A 24,383-nucleotide genomic window follows, 5' to 3' on the forward strand; every position below is an offset into this window, starting at 1 on the left:
ATTGCTCTAGGGGTGGGGGTTGAACCTGGATTTCCTAGAACCACTCTATCAAGCCAGAGATATTATTTTTAAAGAAGTTATTGTCCTTTTGAAGAATGTTTATAGTTTAAAGCAGCATTTCCCAAACTTTGGTCTTCCCACTGTTTTTGGACTACAACTCCCATCATCCCTAGCTAGCAAGGCCAGTGATTAGAGATGATGGGAATTGTAGTCCGAAAACAGCTGGAGGGCCAAGTATGGGAAACACTGTTCTAAAGCATAGAGATAAATGGAAATCGTTCCATTTTATCGTTCTAACCATCATTCTGACTAGTAAACCACAGTAGCATTTAAGCTCTTATGCTCCATGCTTACCATGGAGAAAATGGGTGGGAGGAGTTATTTATTTAAAATTTTTTATAGCACACCATTTCCATCTCAAAAAAGTGGCCAATGTTTTGTATTAAGTTTCTTATAACCCAGCCAACCTATTAAACGGAATTCATAACATTAAGCCAACTTTAATGAGCGGATAGCTGTCTTGAGCATTACAATACATCATATACTGGAAGTTAGCCTACAGTTCTTGATTCAGTGCCATTTTTACTTTGTGCTCTGTCTTGAATATCAGGGCCGTGTGCTGCACAGCTCCATATCCTCCATTCTCGTCACCAGCAAACCACGACAGAAAGCACAATGCAAACACTACAGATGGCAAGTAGTGATCAACTGCTATTTGAATGCCCTGCTGAGATGCTTTCTTAATTTTCACACAACACTACTAAACTATCATTCTTCATTTTATTTCTGACACATCAAAACTTATAGGTCAGCCCAATTGTGGCACACTCCTGAATAAGAAAAATTGATGGGGCACAAGGGAAAAAATCATTATGCACCATCATGATGGAAGGGAGGGCATTTGTTGCCAAGACCGAGGATGAAAATTAGAAACGGAGATGGCTGTTGAGAATGTGCACAATGTTTTCAGGAGTGCATCTGTGCATGGCTCTTTCTGAGTTCAGATGTGCTAACTCAGCAGATCACAACCCCCCAGCCCACATGCTTGGGGATCTTCCACCTGCACTGATATCCTGGCCATCTGTAGACCAGATGCAGACAAGAGCCAGTGCTGTCTGCTGACTATGGTGTCAGGCATATAGATCTCAGTATCCCAGATATTGTTTTGGATATGAATTTCATTGGGTGGCCTTGGGTAAATGCACCCAGTCAGCGCAGCAACACAGTGGCCACTGAAAAACTGCTCCTGTGGTACACATTATACAGAGCCCGTGTGACCACTTTGTTTTTTTCCATGCTAGAATGGCCCCTGTAGACACTGGTGGGAGAAGCATTACAGGCAACCCCGGGCAATCCAAGATTTCATCCACTACTGTGGTCACGTGAAATCAGACTGCGAGAACAGCAATGCTTGCAGTTCCCTCTGCAGTAACATAAAAACTAGATTTCTATTGAACCTTCGCTCACAGGCTTGTGAGAATACAATGCCACTCTGTGCTGCTTGGAGGAAGAGTTATAGGGCTAACAATAAATCGACGTTGGGATTTGCTTGGGCTGCCTGAAATTCCACCACCACACTGGGAGACTGCGCATGAGGAAGGAGGCAGCATGAACTGGGCAGATGGAAGCATCACAATTTCAGCTAAGATGCTTTCAGGGTTGGTGGAGCTGGAAAGGCCAGCTGGTAGACAGAGTCCTGCCACCCCTCCAAATTCTGCATACACTCCAGCAGGCGACAGCCTCCCTGCATTGCTCTCACCTGCAGGACTTGGGAAATGAGAGCAAAGTCCGAGCCTTGGCTCAGGCACCATCAGAACTGCCCCTTGCTGAAGCAAAGAAGCCCAGCACAGGATTTTGCAATTAGCAACAAAATATTTTGCTAGCTGCCTTTGGGTTTCCCCACAAGTCAACAGCTCACAGCTCATTCTAGAGAAAGCATGAGATCCTGCCTGTCATCTACCATGCAGCCCGTGCTTCACTAGTCAGTAGCTAGGTAAAGGTAAAGGTAAAGGTAAAGGGACCCCTGACCATTAGGTCCAGTCGTGGCTGACTCTGGGGTTGCGGCGCTCATCTCGTTTTAATGGCTGAGGAAGCCGGCGTACAGCTTCCGGGTCATGTGGCCAGCATGACTAAGCCGCTTCTGGAGAACCAGAGCAGCGCACGGAAACACCGTTTACCTTCCCGCCGGAGCGGTACCTATTTATCTACTTGCACTTTGACATGCTTTCGAACTGCTAGGTTGGCAGGAGCAGGGACCGAGCAACAGGAGCTCACCCTGTCGCGGGGATTCAAACTGCCGACCTTCTGATCAGCAAGTCCTAGGCTCTGTGGTTTAACCCACAGCGCCACCCGCGTCCCTAGTCAGTAGCTACCATGGGGTAATTAGGTATCCATCATTTGTTGTGCCCGAGAGTAACCCTCACAGTAGGAAGTGGACACACAAAAATTCCCCACCACAAATCCATTGCAAATCTTATACCTTAGATCAGAGGTGGGGAACCTATGGCCCTCCAGATGTTGTTGAGCTACAGTTCACATCATCCTTGGCCAGTGGCCATGCTGCCTAGGGCTGATGGGAATTGGAGTCCAACCACATCCATCTGGAAGGTCACAAGTTCCCCATCCCTGACTTAAATATTACAAAGAAAAACAGTGAAATAAATTTATTGGGGGCCACACTTCCTATATTTCACAAAGCCTGGGACTGAGTAGTTATACAGCTTGATCCTATGCATATTTGCTCAAAAGAATGTCCCACTCTGTTCAACAGGGTTTCTTGAGAGGTAAATGTACACAGCATTGTAGATTTAAGGGTTCTTTCTTCCCACCAAATTCCTCTGCAAGAGTAGGAGTAAATCAATATATTTGTTCTCCCTAATAGAAATTTTAGCCATGATGGAAAACTGCAGGCAGCCTCATTACATTCACAAAACAGAATGCAAATAATAAAAAATTTTCATACACGGTGCCTCAAGTATTATAACAGAGAAATAATTTGCACAGCTTAGATCCACAGCCTTTAAAAAAAAACTTCAGCAAATAAAAAATAAAGCAAAGCAAACAGAAGGTTCAAAAACACTTGGAAATTAAATTCTAGCCTCTTGGCAGCTAGCACTGCATCTTTTATTTGTTTAAATAACTCAGCAATTCTATGATTCTATGAAATGGAGGAAGGATTTGCCCTGGACAAATGAGCCAATGACCACCTAGGCTAATAACACTCCACTGAGCTGAACAGATGTCAATGGAGCTAAGTCAGCAAATGCAGTCCCCAAATCAGCCTATTTGAATCCACCCTCTTTACACAGTACCTAAATAAGAGCCAACTCTCCCGATGTCCTGTATTACCTTAAAAGACTGACAACATTCATTGCAGTGTAAGCCTTCATGGGCTGAAGCCCACTCCTGACAGCACAATACTATGTGTGTTTATTCCAAAGTAAGTCCCACTGTATACAAGGAGGCTTACACCCTAGTAAGTGTGTTTAGGATGCAGTCTGAGGGGACAAAGCCTGCTCTGGTGGTAGGAGGAGGCCCCAGGGCAGCACATCTCAGAAACAGGCATTCTAGAGCAGCAGGAGGGTAGGTGCAAAGATGGATGCAGGAGATGGCCATGAAAATGGGGTGTACTTCTCTGCAGCCTGTGCATGACCACAACAGCTGTACTGGGAGGCTGGGAGAGACGCTTTGCCGCTTAGCCCAAGCACTAGCAGAAGGAAGAGGAGGTAGGAAAGCAGGTTTTAAAAGTAGAACAGTCTGCAGCACACGTGACAGCCCAGACCATTGTTCACCCTTGCAAGCCAACCCCACGACATGGAACTATATGCTGCTTGCTTGTTTGGCATGGGATAAAAGCGGGTGGGAGGCTGTGGGAAAGATGTCTAGGGCTTGCTTACATCTCTTAGTTGCTGTGTCTGTAATACATTTGCTGAATCCTTCTTCTTATTGTTGCAGTGGAGTTGGATTTTACATTGGGGGGGGGGGGGGACCCAGGAAAATAAGCCCAGCCACCATTTGTGGACTGTAGCTGCCACTGTACTTGCTTCTGAGTAGCTATGCCCCAGATCAGATTGTTAGAAGCCTTTGCAGTGATGTAGTAAATTGGCATATGGTCCACTGTGAACCACCGAGATGACAGCTTCATCACCTACTCATTCAATCTGGGCTGACAATTTTTTATATATAATCGCAACAGTTGGAACATATGCCCTGGGAACAGTTGTGTGAATCAGCCCTAACTAAAAGCAAACAAGTCACAACGGCCTTCGCAGGAGGCTAGGAATATGAGGGAAGCGTCTTTTGAAAAATAGACTTTTATTATAGGGCTGTAGTAAGGAAAGGGGGAGGCGGGGAGAAAATATTGATTCCGCTTCCCTCTCAACTCTAAGCAGCATACATTGATTTGAAAAGTCAGGTGCATTCTCCTCTGGCAGCTCTGAAAACATTTGATTTTAAATAGCCCTCTTTGCTTCGCTGGGTGTCACATTTTATGCAAGAACCATTGTTCTAATGAATGCTTGTAACGGAGATGCATTCTGCCTCAAATGCTTTACTTGTTCAAACGTTTACCTTCCTATACACACAGAAGGCAGATTGCTGCAGTACACAGGTTTTCTTTCATTTCTTTTTTCTTTTTGCAAAGCACAGAGCTGCTTACAATGGCAAGAAAGCATCTGGAGAAGATTCTTGAACACCAGTAAAATCCAATAACAGACTGCTCCATGCCAGGGTAGGCATGGGGCCAACTGGAAGAGGATCTTTCATTGGAACCAGAAAGGGGAGAAAAGAGCACAGGAAGTTCACAAAAGGATCACAGTGTGGTATCCAATGCTGGCTTAGCCATAATCGATAGATCTACAAAATGGTTTTAGCTGTTGGAGCTCCCAGCGAAAGCGAATCAAATACGTTACGATGTCGAATAAAGTGAGCATTTGTTCTACATCAGCTCCTTCCCTTACAAGCTGGCAGCCAACCAATCCTACATTTTCCGCAAAAGAAGTTGCTCTAATATGGGTGAGAGAAAGGCTGTTTAGTTTAAAGAGGAATGTGAACACCCAGAGTCTTCTTCCGTGTAGAGCCACTGAAATTAGTCATGTCCATTAATTTCTATGGATGTGCTCTGAGTAAGACTAGCATTCGCTAAAGCCCATCTCTCTCTATATGATAAAAATGTAAGAATGTCATCATGCAGCCCCCACTGCAGAACTTCTAGTGCCACATCACAATCCTGGGTTTGCATGATAGCTGTATGCAACCTTCAGGTTTAGAGGCCACTTGTACAGGTTGCTAAGGAGCAAAAACATATTGCCTTCCTCTTCTGCTTATAGTCTTCCCAGAAACACGATGATGGGACAGATCCTTGGTCTGATCCAGCAGGGCTTTTCTTATGTCCCTTATAATAGTTTAGCTTTCAATTTATTAACCATCAAGGTGTTTTGGAGGTGGTAGTAGTTAAGCAAAAAATATTATGAAATACTAAAACGAGTATCCTGTGCTGATATGGAATGTTATTCAAATGGACTACATTTAACATTGAGGAAGGGGTGTGGCTCAGTGTTAGAGCATAAACTTTGCTTTCAAAATGTTCTAGGCTCAATCCTGCACATCTCCAAACTGCTTTGTACCAGGTCAGCTGGTCTGACCTGGTACAAAGCAGCTTTCTGTCACCCTTCCTTTTGAAAAGGCAATGGTCGCTTGTTCTTTCCCCCCTCAAAAGCATTCCGGGTAATTAGAAGTGCATTAAGAAGATTGTTAGCTGATTTTCCCTCTCAGTCCCACCCCCAGCTTCGAGAATATAATTGAGTTACTCAGGTAACTGCTAAAAGAAGATTAAGTGAAGTGTCTGAGATCACAGTGCATATCAACCTCAAGACTGCTCTATATCCAAACTGCACATTTGCCATTGCATGTACATGAAGCAGGATGTCTAGCCAATAAGGTACATCTATGAAATATCTTTCTGGTGAGCTGAAACTCTGCAAGCAGAGACTCAAACCTCTACAAATTTGTTGGGTTCAACTCCAGCTCAGGGTTATCACTTTTTCTTTCTTTTCCCTTCTTTAGATAAGAACGTGATGAACAAAATTATTCCTCTCATTTCAAAGAGTTTTCTCTTTGTTCAGAAAGTTTGGTTTTTCTTTTTTGTTAAAAAGTCCCCCCCCCCCATCATATCGATAGGCTTTCCTTGTTAGTGGTCAGATTTTACTCATAATGTATAGATTGGGACTAAATACAGAGTTATATTTTCAGGGCTTGGTACTCTGTTACCATTATGGCTAGTATTTCAAAAAGAATGCTAATTTTGGGAATGAATTTTGTGAATATTCTAACACCTTTTCCTTGCCCTTTAGAGCGACAGTGTTCAGTTAATTAATGAGTTAAATTAACTGAATAAAAATGTTTTGATCAACTAAAGAGGTGACCCAGCACTGGTTTATTTATTCGTTTAAGGAGATTATTTTAATAGTTAGAATGTGGAAAAATCTGTGTGTAGCTGTGCCATATTTGAAAAGGCATCTCACTTCACCCTCACACAGAAGGGAATGCCTATATACATAAGCTGAGAACTAACAGCCTGGATTGCACATCACATTAAACCACAGATTAAAATAAACTATTGTTTAATGTGATCAAGCAGAATGTTGGTGGATGATGCTCAAAAGTTCCCGCAGCGCTTTTCCTCCTCGCCCTCCTGCTGCTGTTGCATTGTGGATGAAGCAAGTCAGATTCTGGTTTGTCATGCTGTTGAAACCCAAGTGTGCGGTTTGTTTCCCCCAAACAAACCACAAGCAGGGACCAAGGTTTGCTCTTGGCTTACCACCTGTCACTTGTTTTGGGGGAAAGAAACCGCACCAGCTCAGATTCATACAACATGACAAGCCAGACTCTGGCTTGTATTGTCTGTGGCTCAGTAGCAGCAAGGACAAGAGAACTTCTGAACAGTGTGAAGCAACACACTCCTCCTTCCTATTAAAATCTAGTTTGTTTTATAATACAGTTTAATGTGATGTGCAAACTGGGCTAATATATGCTGTTTTTCTTCAGAAGTATTGTTTTATTCATATGCCTTCTGTTCCAATTGTAGCAATTCATTAATCAAGTGACTGGTTAAAATCCACATGATTAGTTAAATGTGACTAAGAGGTCTTTAGTGCAGTGACTGCCCTATAGAAGACCACTGCTCACAGAATGTCCTTTCCTTGCAAATATAAGGTGGAGAACAGCAATTAATCTTTTTTTTCTTCTTTACTAAATTATAGCTAATCAATTAAAGCTTTAAAACAGTGTACAACTTCCTAAGTCCACAAGTCTTAGAAACACACAAAGAGTTGTATTAATTTACCTCACTATGGGTTTTGTAGGAAATACACAAACACACAATTGTCACACTTAAAAAGGTAAAGGGACCCCTGACCATTAGGTCCAGTCGTGACCGACTCTGGGGTTGCAGCGCTCATCTCGCTTTATTGGCCAAGGGAGTCGGCGTACAGCTTCCGTGTCATGTGGCCAGCATGACTAAGCCGCTTCTGACAAACCAGAGCAGTGCACGGAAACGCCGTTTACCTTCCCACCAGAGTGGTACCTATTTATCTACTTGCACTTTGACGTGCTTTCGAACTGCTAGGTGGGCAGGAGCAGGGACCAAACAACGGGAGCTCACACTGTCGCGGGGATTCGAACCGCTGGCCTTCTGATTGGCAAGCCCAGGGCTCTGTGGTTTAACGCACAGCGCCACCCACGTCCCACTTACCTGGGTGTTAAGTCTCGTTTAACTCAATGGGCCTTATTTCTGAGTAGACATGCACAGGGTAAAGCTTTAACATGGGTTGCGGACACATGGGAGTCTGAAGTGGATTTAATGCATCCCATATGTGCATGATTTATATATCGTTCATGCGATGTTGTCGTCATCCAATTAAATTTGAATTTCCCCACTCTGCAGATAATGCAGATGTACTGAAGTGCAATGTGTGGGTGAGGTTTTTTCACATGCATGGTGAAGTTTTTCTGGGCGCATCTATCCTATTGCCATTGGGGGAACGTATCTCAGTGGGTTGCTGGTGGGTCGAGGTGTCACAGATGGGATTTTTTTTGTTTTGAACTTGCTGTTTTGTGCAAGTCTGATAATTCAAGTGTTTTTTTAAAAAAGGATAACATGTGCACAAATAAACAAATACCTGTGCACATGCCCAAAATGGACCTCAGATTTCTGGGACATGGGAAAGGCTGGGAAGTGCAAATTGAACGAAAGGCACAAACAACACCCAGGGCTAACGCTTCCCATTAAGCTCCAACTACCTGTGTGTATGGGAAACTCTGAGATACTGTTCAATTGAAAATGCTCGCGTGCAAAATCTACAAAAGTGGATGGGGAGGAAAAATCAGATCTGTGTGACCTATGTGTGCCTCAACACTCTGCTGTGTACACAATCACAATATATATTATTTGGTCCACAGAGATTACTATTCCACAAAGAGTTTTACTAACCTACCTCCCCATGTGTTTTGTGGCCAAAACAACAACAAACTTTCCTGTAATCCCTAGAAGTTAGGGCTGCCAAGCATTTATTAAAAAGATGATTAACTAAATCAGTTTTAATTGGCCACACCTGCATAAATCACAAGAAAACGCATACTTCTTGGCTTTTTTGGACTGTGCATGTATGCATATCACAGCAGGGGAGACAGCTTTTTGAGGCTGGTGCTTGCCACCAGCAGGTAGCAACCCTAGTAAAACTTTCCCTACCTCTTTGCTGCAGGAGATTCTTACTCAAGACAGATTGTTAGGCGAATGGCTATTTACAAGCCCTGGTCTTGTAAGGCCCACAACTGGGAAAACACCAACCTTATTATTGATTATAGCTTCGGAGTCATCAAAGACAAAGTCCCCATTGTAGCTGTTTGCAAAGCAGATGAAGGAAAGGAGTCCCACAACACTTTTGGCCCAGTGTGCTGGAAGGGGCAGTAGTGGTATGTCATGGTCCAGGTTACTGTCTGCCTGTGCCATTCTGTACGATACTTGTCCAAAATTTGGAGTGCCAACATTATGCTGGTTGCAAATCTGAAAGAAATAGGATGTATATATTTATAAACAGCTAGCGCAGCCTTTTTACAAATAAAACCTGCACCGTTTGTAGCCTGCCTACACCTAGGGGGTGGGTGTTATTTATGGTGAACTAGTAGTCTGGGGAGGAGAAGAAGCGAACTTTCTTTCAGCATTCAAAAGCTACTCCCAAGATGGTGCCCTACAGATGTTTGGAACTTTCAGCCAGGATTGTCAATGCTCAGGGTTAATGGGAACTGGGACTCTCAAGCCCCATCCCCAGGAGGAACCAGGTGGGGAAAGTCTGACCCCAAGGCTTCCCTGCTGGCTACAGATGTGTGGTTTTTATATCATTGCTTGGTAGGACGATGCCATTACATGCATTCTGTGGTTATGTTACCACTTGGCAAATGACTGCTCATATCCACTCAAGTTATGGAATATCTGGATCCAAAAGACATGCTGCAAATTAGTCTATTTATTCTAGAGTGGATTTGGAAGTATGGGTCTACCCACCCCTAATAAAGACGACGAGCAAAGCAAGACTAAATATGTTCAGAGCACTTCCACATGGTTCTCTGGCAGCATCTTCCAATAGCAGCATCCAGAAACTGTTACCCACAAGATACCTGTGCATATAATGTCCAGTCTCCTGCAATGTCAAGTTCATTGAGAAATGGGTTTGCCAAAGCCGTTGAGAGTGCAAGAAGCTATTGTTATGTCAGGATTTCTACATCTTATAGTTATAACAGATACGGTAACAAGCGGAAAATCACTTGGACTTGTGCTTTCTCAACACGGGACAAGTGGAAGACTGGAAGAGCCTTTAGCCTGACTGCAGAATATTTTCTAAAGTTCACCTTCCTTCCTGTATCTCCATTACCCTCTGGCCTAGCATCTCCAAGACCAACAAGGTTAACCAGATATATCTCCCTCACAACTTTGACATTTTAGGGTGCAGAATTTAGACCCTCTATCCTCACCTCCCTGTTTATCATACTACATAAGTGGTTTGTTTTCCTCTTCTTTTTTATCTTTGAAGTCATTATGCGCCATAATATGGTGTTGTTTTTTGTATTTTGTTTTCCAGCTTGGAATTTTTGTGTGTGTTGCTCACTACTGGATTTGCAAAAGATGCCCACTAAAAACAAAGCGCTTGCTGGAAAGACCAACTGGACCTACTTGTTGTGCACAGCTATTAATGCAGTCCAGAACTGAGCCCTTGTTACTATAGCAATGTCCCCTACAGAAGTACCTATAAAAAATACATGAAGTGGTATACAATAGCTAACAGCAACCTTCCTCCCAGTATGCTAATATTCCAATTCCCTGGGCTTTTAAACCAACCTATTGGCCCCAAAAATAAATAGCTAGATGTGTTGTGGGAAAAGGGAGGCTGTTAAAACAGAATTATAGTTCTTTAAAGGAAGAAAGAAAGCAGTTTCCAACATTGCTATAATGGACCTGGTTGCAGAAGTTGTTTTTGTGTCCCGTCCCCCCACCATTGGCACTAAATGAGTATAATCTCTTCTGAAAACAAGGGGGAGAAACCTATTTATACATAAGTATATAATGCATCTTGCCCTCTTTCCTTGCTGAGTTCTGAAGGTCTCCAGAGTGCAACACACACACCATCAGTGTGGTAAATTTGTTGGAACAAATTATGACACTGTGCCCAACACAGGTGTGCAATCCTATGGCTGCTGTTTCCTCAGAAGCAAGTCCTACCAAATTCTATGTGACTTATTCCCAAATAAGCATGCACAGGGTTGCATGCTTCAGCCTGTCTGCTGGTTTCTGTTGTCTTTGTTCTGTAGCTCTTGCAGGGCATGGGGTAATGCGTGCCACTTTCTGGCATGTCATCAAAAACTCTAAAACGATCATGTAAATGTTCTTTCCTCCCCTTTCCACAATTTGGGAAGAATGATGGAAGACCCACAGTAAAGACTCTGCCAGTCAGCAGTTTCCACTTAAATGGCAGAGTTTCAAAATAATAATAATCCACAACTAGGCTGAACAGCAGACCTTAATAAACCCAGGCCATTCTTTAAAATAAAAACCCATGGAACTTGTGCTTTCCCCAAGCAAGAATCCAAACTCGTGTGTTTAAAAAGAGCCAAGCACTGTGACTGCAGACAAAAGACGAAGTGAAGATCCCAGTTCCCCATCTGGATCTGTTATCGAAAGTGGTTCAGCACAGTGCTGCGAAGAATCATTGTCTAATAGCAATCTTGTGGAAAGGAAACGTGCAGCTGATCCGATACGCGCCTACTCAGAAGCCAGTCCCGCTAAGTTTAATAGGGCTGCTTTTCCTCGAAAGATGTTTTAAGGACTGCATTTCCCCAGCCAAAGGCAGGTAACGCGCTCCTCGGAACGGAGATGGGGCTGGAACGACCCCAGAAGATAGGGGTCGGGGGGGGGGAGGGAAGAGGTGCTGAAGGGGAGGCGATCCTAACAACTCTAGCAGAGAGAAAGAAAAGAGCGAGGGAGTTGTGGCTGTTATGAGGAAGTGCCTGAAAAAGTGACCTTGGTGGGATCCGTCCCTCGCCAGAGAGCCACCTTTTGTTTGCGTCTCGTGTGCTTCCTTTTGTCTTGGGAGTGCGCTCTCGAGGTGGGTGCGGAACCGGGCGCTTCCCCTGCCGCATAGAGCGCCCAGGGGCGCTTCCCACGCAGAGGGACCCCTTCCCATCTGCCGCCAGCCCTTGCGCCCTCCTCGGGGCCCCTCCAGACCCAGACACGCGCGCACGCTCCCCGCCCCGCCCTGGCTTTACCTGCAGCTAGAAGGAGCCCGAGCGGCATCTCCCACCCGAGCGCGCAACTCCGATCCGCGCTCTCCTGCTGAAGCCGCGGGGCCGCGGGATGGGCCGGGCCGGGGGAGGAGCCGCCGTGCCTCTCCGCTCCCGAAAGATCCCTCCGAGCCCATTGGCTCTCCGGACTTCCTCCTCCTCCCAGCCCCGCTGTAGTAGCAGCACTCGCTCATTGGCGAGGCGAGGTTGACGTCTGCAAGGCGGAGCGCAGCGAGCACCGGGGTGGGGCGCAGGGGAGGCGAAGCGAAGGGGAGCGGAGCCTGAGCGTGGGAATTTTGCTTGCCCGAGGTCTGAACTGGAGGTGTGAAGGCGGCGGGTGGAGATGTCCACGCAGGCACTGAACATGGAACTGTCCGTCCCGCGCGCTGTACAAATCTATGGTGCGTTTTTGGAGTGCTGCGTACAGAGTTCTGGGCGCCTCGCGTCAAAATGGATATTGAAGAGTTGGGAAAGCGATCAAGGTGCATGGAACGACTCCCCGATGAAGAAAGGTTGCAGCATTGGGGTCTTTTTAGTTGGGGGGGGGAGAGAGACGAGGAAGTTTATAAAATTATGCACTGCGTGGGGTAAGCAGCTTAAGAAAAGTGTTTCTTCCTCTCTCATTTGTTGTTTAGTCGTTTAGTCGTGTCCGACTCTTCGTGACCCCATGGACCAGAGCACGCCAGGCACTCCTGTCTTCCACTGCCTCCCGCAGTTTGGTCAAACTCATGCTGGTAGCTTCAAGAACACTATCCAACCATCTCGTCCTTTGTCGTCCCCTTCTCCTTGTGCCCTCCATCTTTCCCAACACCAGGGTCTTTTCCAGGGAGTCTTCTCTTCTCATGAGGTGGCCAAAGTACTGGAGCCTCAGCTTCAGGATCTGTCCTTCCAGTGAGCACTCAGGGCTGATTTCCTTCAGAATGGATAGGTTTGATCTTCTTGCAGTGCATGGGACTCTCAAGAGTCTCCTCCAGCACCATAATTCAAAAGCATCAATTCTTCGGCGATCAGCCTTCTTTATGGTCCAGCTCTCACTTCCATACATCACTACTGGGAAAACCATAGCACTACAGAAATCATGGGAAATCGGACGAAGCTGGATGTTGGAAGGTTTAGGACACATTTAATGTGCAGCACATAGTCAAAACTACGGGAACTTGCTCCCTCAGGAGGGGGTGATAGCAACAAGCTTGGATGGCTTTAGAGGACGATAGGACATGGAGGAGAGAGCTGACAGGGTCTACTGGACATGACGACTGTGCTCTGCCTCCACAGCTGGAGGCAGCAATGCTTCTGAACAGCAGGTGCTTGAACCATAGGAGGGGAGAAAGTGTTCTTGTGCTCATGTTTTGTACCCTGGCTTAGCCCCAGGCATGCGGTTGACTACTGCGAGAACATGATGCTGGACTAAGCAGGCCATTGACCTGATCCAGCAGACTACTCTTAGGTTCTTACCTTCTTAGAAAATATTTCCGGGTTGCAGAAAGGCACAGTCTTTGCAATCCTATTTACAAGGGGCAGGGGCACATGCATTTATTTAATAAAATTTATATAGCGCTTGATTGTAGAAGAAAACCTCACCGTGGTTTCCAAAAAGATAAAACAACAGAGTAATCGCTTAAAAACAAAACCTACAGCCATAATTTATGGCCCACATAGATCTTTTTCTGTGGCTTCAGATTCCAGGATCAGTAGGATTTCTGGTAGTATTTCTATCTATTTTCTTCTGGCAAGGGGCCCTGTGAGCCCCCTGAGAGAGTGCTGGTGACTGTATGCCAAGCCTAAGTCATAATCAGAACTTACAAAGAGTCCTGTAGCACCCTGAAGGACAACCCATTTATTAGGGTATAAACTTTAGTGGACTATACCTCATTTTATCCAGTAACGTGAACTGTTATCTTAAGTCTGCAGATATATATATGGGGAAGGTGTGAGATGTAAAACCATGAGATGAGAAGGAAAGGAAATGCAAATATATATTCATACATCTAAAATCAGAATTCTCTTCTGACTTAACATAGTATGCCAATGCTGGGAAAGAGCTGCAGACACAGCAGCCTGCCATGAAAAAAAGGTGACGACTGTTCCTACTACCTCTAGGTAAAGGTAAAGGGACCCCTGACCGCAAGGTCCAGTCACAGGCGACTCTGGGGTTGCGGCGCTCATCTCGCTTTACTGGTCGAGGGAGCCGGCATACAGCTTCCGGGTCATGTGGCCAGCATGACTAAGCCACTTCTGGCGAACCAGAGCTGCACACGGAAACGTTTACCTTCCCGCTGGAGCGGTACCTATTTATCTACTTTCAAATTGCTAGGTTGGCAGGAGTGGGGACCGAGCAATGGGAGCTCATCTCATCGTGGGGATTTGAACCGCCAACCTTCTGATCAGCAAGCCCTAGGCTCAGTGGTTTAGACCACAGCTATGGTTTAGACCAGTGTTTCCCAACCGGTGTTCCGCGGCACACGAGTGTGCCGTGAGACATCGGCTGGTGTGCCGCGAGATGCCTGGAGGGAGGCGGGCGAGTCGGGCGGCGAGAGGCGGGGCGGCGGCGGCGAGGAGAGGCCGCGCCTCCTGCTGCTGCCTGGCGCTCCTCCTCGCAGCCAGCAGCGCTGCCTGGGTGCCTCCGCGCGACTCTGCCTCGCTGGGTTTGGTCTCCCAGCAGAGACGGGTCACACGCGCCCCTCCCTCCCTCCCTCAGCCTGCGCGGAGGGAGAGCCAGAGAGAGGCATCGCTCCTGCGCTCCGAGGCGGATTGAGCGCAGCTGAGAGGAGCTGCCGAGGGGAAAAACTTTCACTTTTGTGCGTCCCTCCCGGCGTGACGCTGCGCGCTGACGTCACGGGGCGGGGCTTTAATGGTGGTGTGCCGCGAGATTTTTTTTCAGTAAACAGGTGTGCTGTTGCCCAAAAACGTTTGGGAAACACTGGTTTAGACCACACTACCTCTATGTTACCACAATTTAGAAGCTGTGCATTCCCCATCACTTTAAATGTTGGGGAGAAAAGGAAGATTATTGCTATTGCTATTCTTTAACCCAGCTTTGAGACAAGAAAGTGGTTAAGAGTCATATAAATCCAGCTGACCTTAAAGATGGGCTGAGGCATGGAGAGCCCAAATCACTTTTTAAAAAAGTAATAATAATAATATGAAAGAGCTGTGGTTACTTTCTGCTATGCTTCACTGATTTTTTTCCTCCAGAGAGCAGCAGTTTCTTATTTCCAGTTCCTAGTTCAATACAAGGGTGCAAATACAATCTGAATAACAGACAAGTGTTTGAAGAGCTCTGCACCACAAAATATGCTTTGGTCACCACCCCATAATGGAGGTCCATACCGCAAGGAGACTACAGCCTGAAGCTTTATTTGGCACAGAGTGCTCTCAAACATTTGCTTCCTTGGGTAACTCACCTGTGAGTTATTTATTTAGTATGCACACACATTATTTTCAGAGTATAGCATAACTGCTCAAAAGCAACATTGAATGGATTTACTTTTAACAAATAAATGAATGTAAAATTCAAGATCTATTCATTCATTCTGGCAAACTGGAAGAAGTCATTAAATTTTAGACGGTATGATCCTCTATTATTACATCCTAATCTGCATGGCGCTTTCCCTATGCTCTTTTAATCACAGGTCAAATATGTAAGAAAACACCCGCTTTTAAAAACCTAACCCAAACAGATTAAGCTAACTAGGGAACCAACCCAAAGCAGTAATGCTTTCTTCTTCTTCTAGAATACAATTATCTTCCTAACTTTGCAACATAGGGGTCAATAACTGTGTTCTGATTTCAGTTAAAATATCCTTTCAGTGGCCATTCATTTTGCATTGCAGTCTCCATACTGCTGTCATTAAGACCAATGGTCCAGATATAGCAGGGTATTCACGACATATTAACCAGTAGCCTTCATAGCTGTGTTAAAAATGAAATACGGTAAAGTTACTACAGTGCGGTATAATATCTTTATTTGAAGTGGAACTATTGCTTTCCCTAACTCTTCTGCCATTAGCTCTCTGGTCTATAGAACAGCAACCCTGAGAAGTTTATGGGAAATAGAGATAATGGGTTTGTAGGCTGATATTCAACAAAGTTTTACTCTTAAGTAGCTGCCCAGAGTGGCTGGGGCAACCTAGTCAGATGGGTGGAGTACAAATAATAAATTATTATTATTACTCAGAGTAGACTCATTGAAATAAATGTAGCCCCAATTTAGGCGTATTCATTAACTGCAATGGGTCTACTCTGTGTAAAACCTAATTGAGTACCACTTGTAGTGTTTGGTTAATCTCTAGTCCTGCAAACTAAACAGTCTGAACTCTGCCCTTCCCCACAGTTAACCTCAATGCTCTTTCCAGAAAGAAAATTTATTCATGTATAACAATGGATCATTGTTGTAAATCACATATTTAAGCATAAATTAACTTACCTGAACTTGAGTAGTTGTAACCATCTATGGTTGCCATCAAAAAACCCTTTCTTCTGTGGGATTGTATTCTATCAGACAAAACGGGGGGGGGGGGGAGACACTGATCTTAAGATTTAGTGAACTATGGAACACTGGAATCATTTTTCAAAAATGTAGGTTTTCTTCCGAACTTCCATCCAACAATAAATAAGATATTTATCAAAGATAAGAACTGGGGAATGGATTCAACTTGCATTAGATACAGCTACAAGTCTCCTACCGTCTTCAGTGGGGGCTGGAGAAAAGTCCCAAGATGCCCAGTGTATAAAATATATTCCACCACATTCTACATCTCTCAAACATTATTTTGGAAATGTTTCATATGAAGACTAAAAGCATATTTAAGGGTAATAAAACTGCCATAATATGTTACTTTTATTCCATTAGTCTCTCTGAAGATGTGGTTTTAAGACTACTCTGTTTTAATACATTAGATAGATGGAAATGTGAGCTCAGAGGAGCAGAGCAAATGATATTCCACCAAGTGTTTAGTGCATATGGAGCAAGAGATAGCAAGTTGACCCCCTGCTCAGGAGGCCATGGCTGTTGGGTGGATAGTCTGTATATTTTATGAAGGGCAGGGAAAGCAGTCTAGAAGCAAGCAGGAGATACTACCACAAGAAACTTACCCTTACTTGGTCCTATAGGCAGACCATGGCTTTTGAGGCCTAAGATCCATGTGGCTCCTCCACACCTGGGATTAGGGACCAGGCCTTGCAACAATTCTGCCATTTTCTTGAAAAAGGGAGACAACTGTAAGTGTGACTTAAGAGAAGCAAGAGGAAAACAGGGCCCATATAAAAGGATTCTGTTTAGTGATGACAATTACCTGAGGAAACTGTCATCCGTGGCCTCCACACACATTTATTTGTTTGCTTGTTCCTTATTTACTGAATAATTAGGCTCCGTAGTTATCACTGTCTGGGCATTGCACAAAGAAGAAGAAGAAGAGTCCAAACCACAGCCAACAACGAATATGGAAACTGCATTAGACTGAAGGAGGTGAGGACAGGTGACCCCACCTAGGCCCGAAGTCACCCCCCCCAGGCCTCAAAACTGTCCAAAATTCCTTTTCTCTCTTCTAAAATCCACAGCTAAAGTTTTCCTCTGTTTTCTCACAAGATGCATAGGCAAACCGTTACTTTTATCAGTACGAGAAGGCTTCAAAAAGCTAATGAATAGACTCTGTCAGAGCAAGCCTGAGAATTGACTCTTATCTCACTCTAGTTGCAACATCTTGAACACGCTGAACGCAAGGCTCCTCGCTCATCCCCCTTTCCTGGGAAGGGCGCCAAGAGTCCACAAGAGTCCCAAGACAGGAGCTTTCTGTTCATGCTCAGGAAACTCATCGTGGGGCAGGACTCTTGAGGAGGAGGAGAAAGGGGAGGGAACTGGAGGGGAATATATGCTCTGTGCAAATGGCTGTGAACTCGTGCTTGTTTTGTGAATCTATCACACTTGCTCCTTCTACCAGCCGGATGGTAGAATAAAGCTTTTTCTCTGAAACTATTCCTTGAGTGTCTGTTGACTCCCATTTCCCTCTCCCGGGCGCAAAGCTCTTTTCACCTGAGGCTAAAAAGGCTACAAGACCACTACAAAAGGGTACTAAAAAATAAATAAATTTCAAATCACAATGCCAACCATTAAATAAAAAGAAAGTAGAAAGACATTGGGTGCTATGCAACTAAAGCTTTGTACACACTACACCTTTAAAGCCCATCCAAAGTGCATTTGTTCCCTCAAATAATCCTTCTTCATTGCCTGTAGGGGGCAGTTATATTTATTTCCTTCAGACTGTCCTTCCTACTGTCTCGCCACCAATTTATCTTGACTAGACGTCTCAGCACCACACACATGGCCTTGTGCTCAGTTTCCCCTTGGAGTAATTTCTCTCAGCAACTTCACAGGCCTCTGTAAACACCACACACACACACACACAAAAGATTCACTGCCACAGGGAGGAATATCCAGGAACTGGGCAGCAGCAAATCTTACTTTTCTTCACAAAGATCAGCTCTACTCCCATCTCTCTTGTCAGAATCAATTGTCATCCCCAAAGGCACTAAAATAAATTTGGTGCTTGTACAGGCATTCGCCGGAGGGGAAGAAGGAACACAGTGCTGTTTCCCTTTCCACTTCAGGAGTGTTATCCCTGAACCTGCATTGGCAGATGTGTAGGGGAAGGCAAGGGTGGGGGGGGAGCAGCCCCCATACATACATACATGCTAGCTTGCTGTTCTCCACACCTAGTATTTTTTAAAGTGTCTTTCAGAAATCTAACATGTGGAACAAAGCTTTTCCCTGAAATGCATTCTTGCCTATTGTGTGCACATCCGTGTTTTTTCTCTCTTTTTCCTGTCACTGTAACCTGACAATAGTAGCATGGACAAATACATGAAGGAAGGGCAACAAAGCTTTGCTGTAGCAAGAGTAGCCTTCGCAGCAAGCGAAAAATGTGTTCGCTTTAACCGAAACAAACAACATCTCCAGGCAGGTGCTAGCATGTATGTGTCAATTGTCTCAAGTTACAGGCAGGGCTGAGAATTCTTTGTTATTGGCCCTATTTTTATTTATATATTGCGTTTCTATCCCGGCTTTTTCTCCAAGGACCTCAAGGTGGCATACATGGTTCTCCCCTTTCTCATTTAATCCCCACAACAACTCTGTGAGGTAGATCAGGTGGAGAGGCAGTGACTGGCCCAAGGTCACACAGCGAGCTTCATGGCTGAGTGGTGGTTCAAACCCTTGTCCCCCAGGTCCTAGTCCAACCCTTTAACCAACTGGTTCTCACTAGTATTCACACATGTTTACATACACTGCGCACAAGTAGATGACTCCTATGAGCAAGCAATGCTGAGCTGGTGAGATCTGCACTGGTAGCTACTGGTCTACTTCAAAAGCATGGGAACATAAAATTGTTTTTACTTGTTGGCAAGTTCCACTGCCCAGACTTCCTGGGGAAGGGAACTCCAGAATCAGGAGGAAAAGCCTTTCACATGGGCCAAATCCTCAGAAGGGACAACAAGAAGAGTCCCCACCTCCTCTGAGTTAACCACACAATCGGGGGCAAATTATATTTGACAAGGTGTGTTGCAGAGGTGTCATCTTCTCTGAATGTTGAGGGGCTCTGGATCCCTCAGAAAAAAAAAACATTGAGGGCTGGTGCGAAAGTGCCTTGGCCCCAAGGAGCTGGTGTGTATGGTATGTTGATAAATACCTGAGTCCCAGGCTGTGAAGGGGTTTAGATACCAATACTAAAACCTTAAAGTGGGGCCAGTAGCTTATAGGCAGCCAGGACTAGGGTGGCATCACCCCCTTTTGTATGTATATCCATGCATAGCCGTCTCACCTGTAAGCGCAGAAATCCTCAGTTGTAGACACAGTCTGCAGGAGGCAAGAAGGCACACAAAGAGATGCTGCCTTTTCCTTACTTGAGAAGAAGAGAATGGCAGTAATTAGATGATACAAATCCTACACCGCTAAGTCTACTCCTGTAAAAATATACATTGTGCTGTGTCAGGGGGAGAGACGCATTAATTAAAGCCTGCGAGTGAAACCACCATGACTACCTGAAGAATTTTCAAGTCTGTCCGCATAATGTATTTTCGTCCTCAATTTCTTTTCCCGGCTCTTGATTTCCTGTGGTATGCCATAATATGCTTTTGTTGTTTCTGCACCAACAATGCAACACAGCAACATTTCTGGAATTGAATATATAGTGTATTTTTGTCCAAGATTGCAAACCTTCTGATTCCTCATTGTTCTGCTTCACTGATATATTCTTCAGTAATGATAGAACAGAAACATCCCTCAGTTTTCCCCATTTCACTGAGAAAAACAGGTGTCCTTTTTTCTAAGAAGTGAGCTAGGAACACATTAGGGAACGAGGCAAATAAGTGAGCTTACATGGGATTTGAACACAGGCCCTTGCAAAGAACTTTGGCATTAATTTCAAAGTAATGAATTTCTATGCAAACAGAACATACCTTTTTGCATTCCAATGTCACACAATACCCAACACACAGTATGGTATTCCCATCCCCCACCCAGTTACTAATATTTCCAGGGCCACCCCAATACCTTTTTCTGTCTGAGGCAAAGGACAAGGCACACACACTCAATTCAACGTACAGAACTTGATTGGGCTGTCAGTTGAATCTTATTACAACACCAAAAACAAGATAGCAACCTCTGATGTACCTGAGGGAAGAAGACTGGTTTACTGGGTGCATGAGATGCACATACAGTCCTGACACGCAGTTCTGTTTCCCAGCAGATGGGAATGGCCAAGGGGCTCAGGCGGAATCACCTCACTTTGCCTAATGGTAGGGCCGTCCCTGTCTACTTCCGGCTCTTCCAGTTTTGTCTTTTTACTATGCACCCCTATTCTCTGCTCAAGTGCTTACTGTAAAGACCGCTTAAGTCACTGCAAATCCTTTGTTTGCATTTAGTAGGCTCTGTGTTGTTTTTCTGTACAAGGAGTCAAACCCAGGAAGAAAATATTTTGCTAATTTACCATTATGTTTTAAACAATCTCTCTCCCTCTCTTTTTTCCTGCGGGGAGCAGATAAAAGGCTACTTCCGTGAGTAATAAAAACAATTTCAAAATATCTCATAAGCCAGGTTGCTGTTTGCAGCTGCAGCCTGCATTGATACATTATGCATGATTCGCAACGCTCGGAGGCAGAGAGGAGGGGAGAAAACCACCCTCTGCAGGGTCTTCCATCAGTGAATTCCAGTGCTAGGCGAAGTTCCATCATTTCCTATAATTATGGTAACACGGAGCTGTTTACATATTTAAAATGTGTGTTGTTAATAACGGCACAATGCTCTCGTAATATACACAATTCAAAATTAATTTTAATGCAGCAAGAGAGATTGTTTCCTCCCGCATCTGTTGACAAATAGGTTACATGTTATTAAGCAGTAAAGTCACAAGGCATAAATTGCAGACTGTTCGGCGGCCACATTTCTCTAAATAATTTTACAACCTTCTCTCCCCTTTCCATAGGTGATATGAACACTGTGTTTTACTCAGCCTACATGCACTTTTTATGTGCAATATGTTTTCACTCCAAAAGGCAGCTTAGATTTTCATATCAAGCTTGCAAAAATGTTGCAAGGATGTTGGGGTTATAATGTGACATGTCCACCATTCTGACCTTTCCCTTTTCCCCATTGCATGGTGTGGATCTGACCTTACTTGCAAGTTCTGTTGAAGTGACTGGGCTTTGCATCCAAATAAATGTGTTTTGGTCCAACCTACCAATATGCAATGGTAGCTTTCTTCGCATTATAAAAGAGCAAATGTGGTGGAGGGATTCCAACTGGGACCATAGATGGAGAAAGGGAAGAAGCTTCCTCCCTTGCATGAGACAATCTTGACCCAGCTTGCCCCCAACACACTATTTTGTTAAAGAAAAATCAACCACGCAAGGACAAAGTAACAAACATCATGTCTAGTTTGGGCCTTTGTTGGCAAATCGTGGACGGCCACATGGTGCTCCTCAGAGGCTGGTGGTAAATCTCTGGCTTATGGGCTGATTGTGGCCCCCTAGGAGAGCCAGTGTGGTGTAGTGGTTAAGAGCGGTGGACTCGTAATCTGGGGAACCAGGTTTGCGTCTCCGCTCCTCCACATGCAGCTGCTGGGTGACCTTGGGCTAGTCACACTTCTTTGAAGTCTCTCAGCCCCACTCACCTCACAGAGTGTTTGTTGTGGGGGAGGAAGGGAAAGGAGAATGTTAGCCGCTTTGAGACTCCTTCGGGTAGTGATAAAGCGAGATATCAAATCCAAACTCCTCCTCTTCTTCTACCCGGCCCTCAGTGCTGTCCTGAGACCACAGGTTCTCTCTGGCCCAGCTCTATGCAACACAACCTTGAATTGTGATTCAGAGGGTTGCACATGTGTGCGTGTGTCCATGGAAACTTTGGGCTTTTGTGTGGCTTGAATGCAACCTGTTGTACAAAGCTAAAAGTCACTTCCATTGCTCCTTTCAGCTTTTGTCTCTGATTCAGCACCCCATGAAGGCAACCAGCTCCCACTTGCCTGCCTTCTAAATGGCAACCAGTCCAGTGGGTGCGCCCGGCTGTCAAATTTCTCCTCCTTAAACTCAGCTTTGCTCTTGTAGAACACAGCAGGGAGGAAGATAGGGGCAAAACTAGAATGAATGGCCTCCCCCTGTCATTGGCTCTGGCCCCACCAGCCATTGGATCTCCTGCTTTCTGCTCTTCCAGTCCCAATGTGCAGGCGCCACCACAGCCCTGATTCCACCTGTTACTGGCATGTGGCTCCTTGAAGGTTTCCCATGAGGGAATGTGGCCCTTAGGTGAAAAAAAAAACAACCTCTCTACACTGTGTCTATGGTAGGTTTATATTTCTGATTGCCAGTAGACTAGTGGCTTTTATGAAATACTGAACTGCATTGGGATTCTTCTTCCCCTCTTATTCCTGCAGCTCTCTCAATTTGTTTCTGTCCTTTCTTTGCTGTACAGTGGTACCTCGGGTTACATACACTTCAGGTTACATACGCTTCAGGTTACAGACTCCGCTAACCCAGAAATAGTACCTCAGGTTAAGAACTTTGCTTCAGGATGAGAACAGAAATCGTGCTCTGGCGGCGCGGCGGCAGCAGGAAGCCCCATTAGCTAAAGTGTGCTTCAGGTTAAGAACAGTTTCAGGTTAAGAACGGACCTCCTGAATGAATTAAGTACTTAACCCAAGGTACCACTGTATTGTGAATTGCAGTCCTAGAAATGTGTTCTATCTCCTTTTCCATTGTTTCTCCCTTTCCTCTGCTAAATTACCCATCAAAAAGAGCTTAATATCGCTTTTACAACTCATGTCACATACTTCACTGGGCTCATATGTCCTGTAACTGTTTTGCAGTCTTGGAAGCTTTCCAGGAAAATGGACGGAGGTTTGGAGGAGGTCAGGCCAACACAATTTTTCATTTTACTTTTGCTACACTGACTAGATTTGCTGTGCCCTTTACCTTCGCCTGCTCGGCCTCATGTCTGGACCTCAAGCTGTTGTAGAGAGCTGAACTTTTCCAGAAGGTGAAGACAAGAGCGATCTGATGCTGTTATCACATTGAGGCCCAGGTATGCGCTGTCTCTGGCCTTGCACAGCAGATGCTTGTGACGAGACTGCCAAAAGGATACAATAATACATATGTTGTGTGCATGTGCCACCGGGCATCAGAGAATGAAAGAAAACCAATAGGTTGTCCGCTTCCTCACTTAACAAAGTGACATACAGCGAAGTGAAATATGGGAATGTGCGTCCCAGACCCATACAGGGAATGCAGATATGAAAGTGTCCTCTGAGATATATCACTATGACAGACTTGGCTGAGACGCATGTAAACACCTCCACAACAAAAACGTTCTTAAGAAGCAACACCGTGCACTTTATTCAAAACACAAGTAGCCAGTCTTCTTGTCATGTACCATTCAATAGTGAATGGTTGTGACATCCTGAGTCATTACATATCCTCCAACATTTCTCCAATGAAAATACGGATGCCCTATTTAATAATACAGTAGTAGTAGTAGTAGTAGTAATAATAATAATAATAATAATAATAATAATAATAATAATACCCTACCCATCTGAATAGGTTGCCCCAGTCACTCTGGGTGGTTTCCAACATATATAAAAACATAATAAAACGCTAAACAAAAACCTTCCCTATGGCCTTCAGATGGTTTGGGGGTCTTTACCCTCCAGCAGTTCTCCAATGAAAATAGGGACATCCTGGTGGTTTCCAAAAGAGCTCAGGCAGAGGGGCTAGTAAGTACAAGTTCTGCTACTCGGTGTCTCCAAGCAGCGGCTATCACTCCTGGTCTTGTTCCCCTCCAGTAGACTTACACCTGACACCTGGCAAATCTATACCCGGCTGAAACCAGAAATGACTGTGGAAACATACTTTTGGACATGGAGCAAATGTCTCAGGAAAACAATGCCGCCACACACAAAGCCCCTCTCTAAACGGCTGCCGGTTGGTTGGAAGAAGCACTCAGGCCAGATGCTTTGCAGAGCAGCAAGGGACACCCTGCTATGAGTCTTGGCTGGACTCACCAAAAGTTG

The 24,383-nt window shown here is 44.8% G+C and overlaps 1 protein-coding gene and 1 long non-coding RNA gene across 9 annotated transcripts in view; one reads left to right on the forward strand and one right to left on the reverse strand.

Annotated features, from left to right (window-relative positions):
* Positions 1–22,889, forward strand: part of LOC310706082 — a 61,281-nt gene extending 38,392 nt beyond the window's left edge. The window contains exon 3 of the long non-coding RNA XR_014525650.1: positions 22,814–22,889. This is a non-coding gene — a long non-coding RNA (uncharacterized lncRNA). The remainder of the gene's footprint in view (positions 1–22,813) is intronic.
* The window catches only part of TMTC4 (transmembrane O-mannosyltransferase targeting cadherins 4), a 73,390-nt gene that overhangs the window by 36,211 nt on the left and 12,796 nt on the right, over positions 1–24,383 (reverse strand). For 2 of the 8 annotated variants that reach the window (XR_014525569.1, XM_083501184.1), the window contains exons 5-9: positions 23,287–23,440; positions 19,644–19,724; positions 16,924–17,029; positions 16,256–16,323; positions 8,846–9,061 (exon numbers count right to left, since the gene is read on the reverse strand). Coding sequence is in view for 5 of the 8 variants with exons in the window: in XM_083501184.1 (XP_083357310.1) it covers positions 8,846–9,061; positions 16,256–16,279 (240 nt within the window). In the remaining 3 variants the exon portion in view is untranslated. Of the gene's footprint in view, positions 1–8,845; positions 9,062–11,814; positions 11,994–16,255; positions 16,324–16,923; positions 17,030–18,289; positions 18,469–19,643; positions 19,725–19,863; positions 20,076–23,286; positions 23,441–24,383 lie in introns of those variants that run through there. The other 6 variants (XR_014525571.1, XM_083501187.1, XR_014525570.1 and 3 more) reach the window with 5 other exon arrangements.

Source organism: Podarcis liolepis, assembly GCF_965112155.1.
Source record: "Podarcis liolepis genome assembly, chromosome: 4".
Classification (NCBI taxonomy): Eukaryota; Metazoa; Chordata; class Lepidosauria; order Squamata; family Lacertidae; genus Podarcis; species Podarcis liolepis.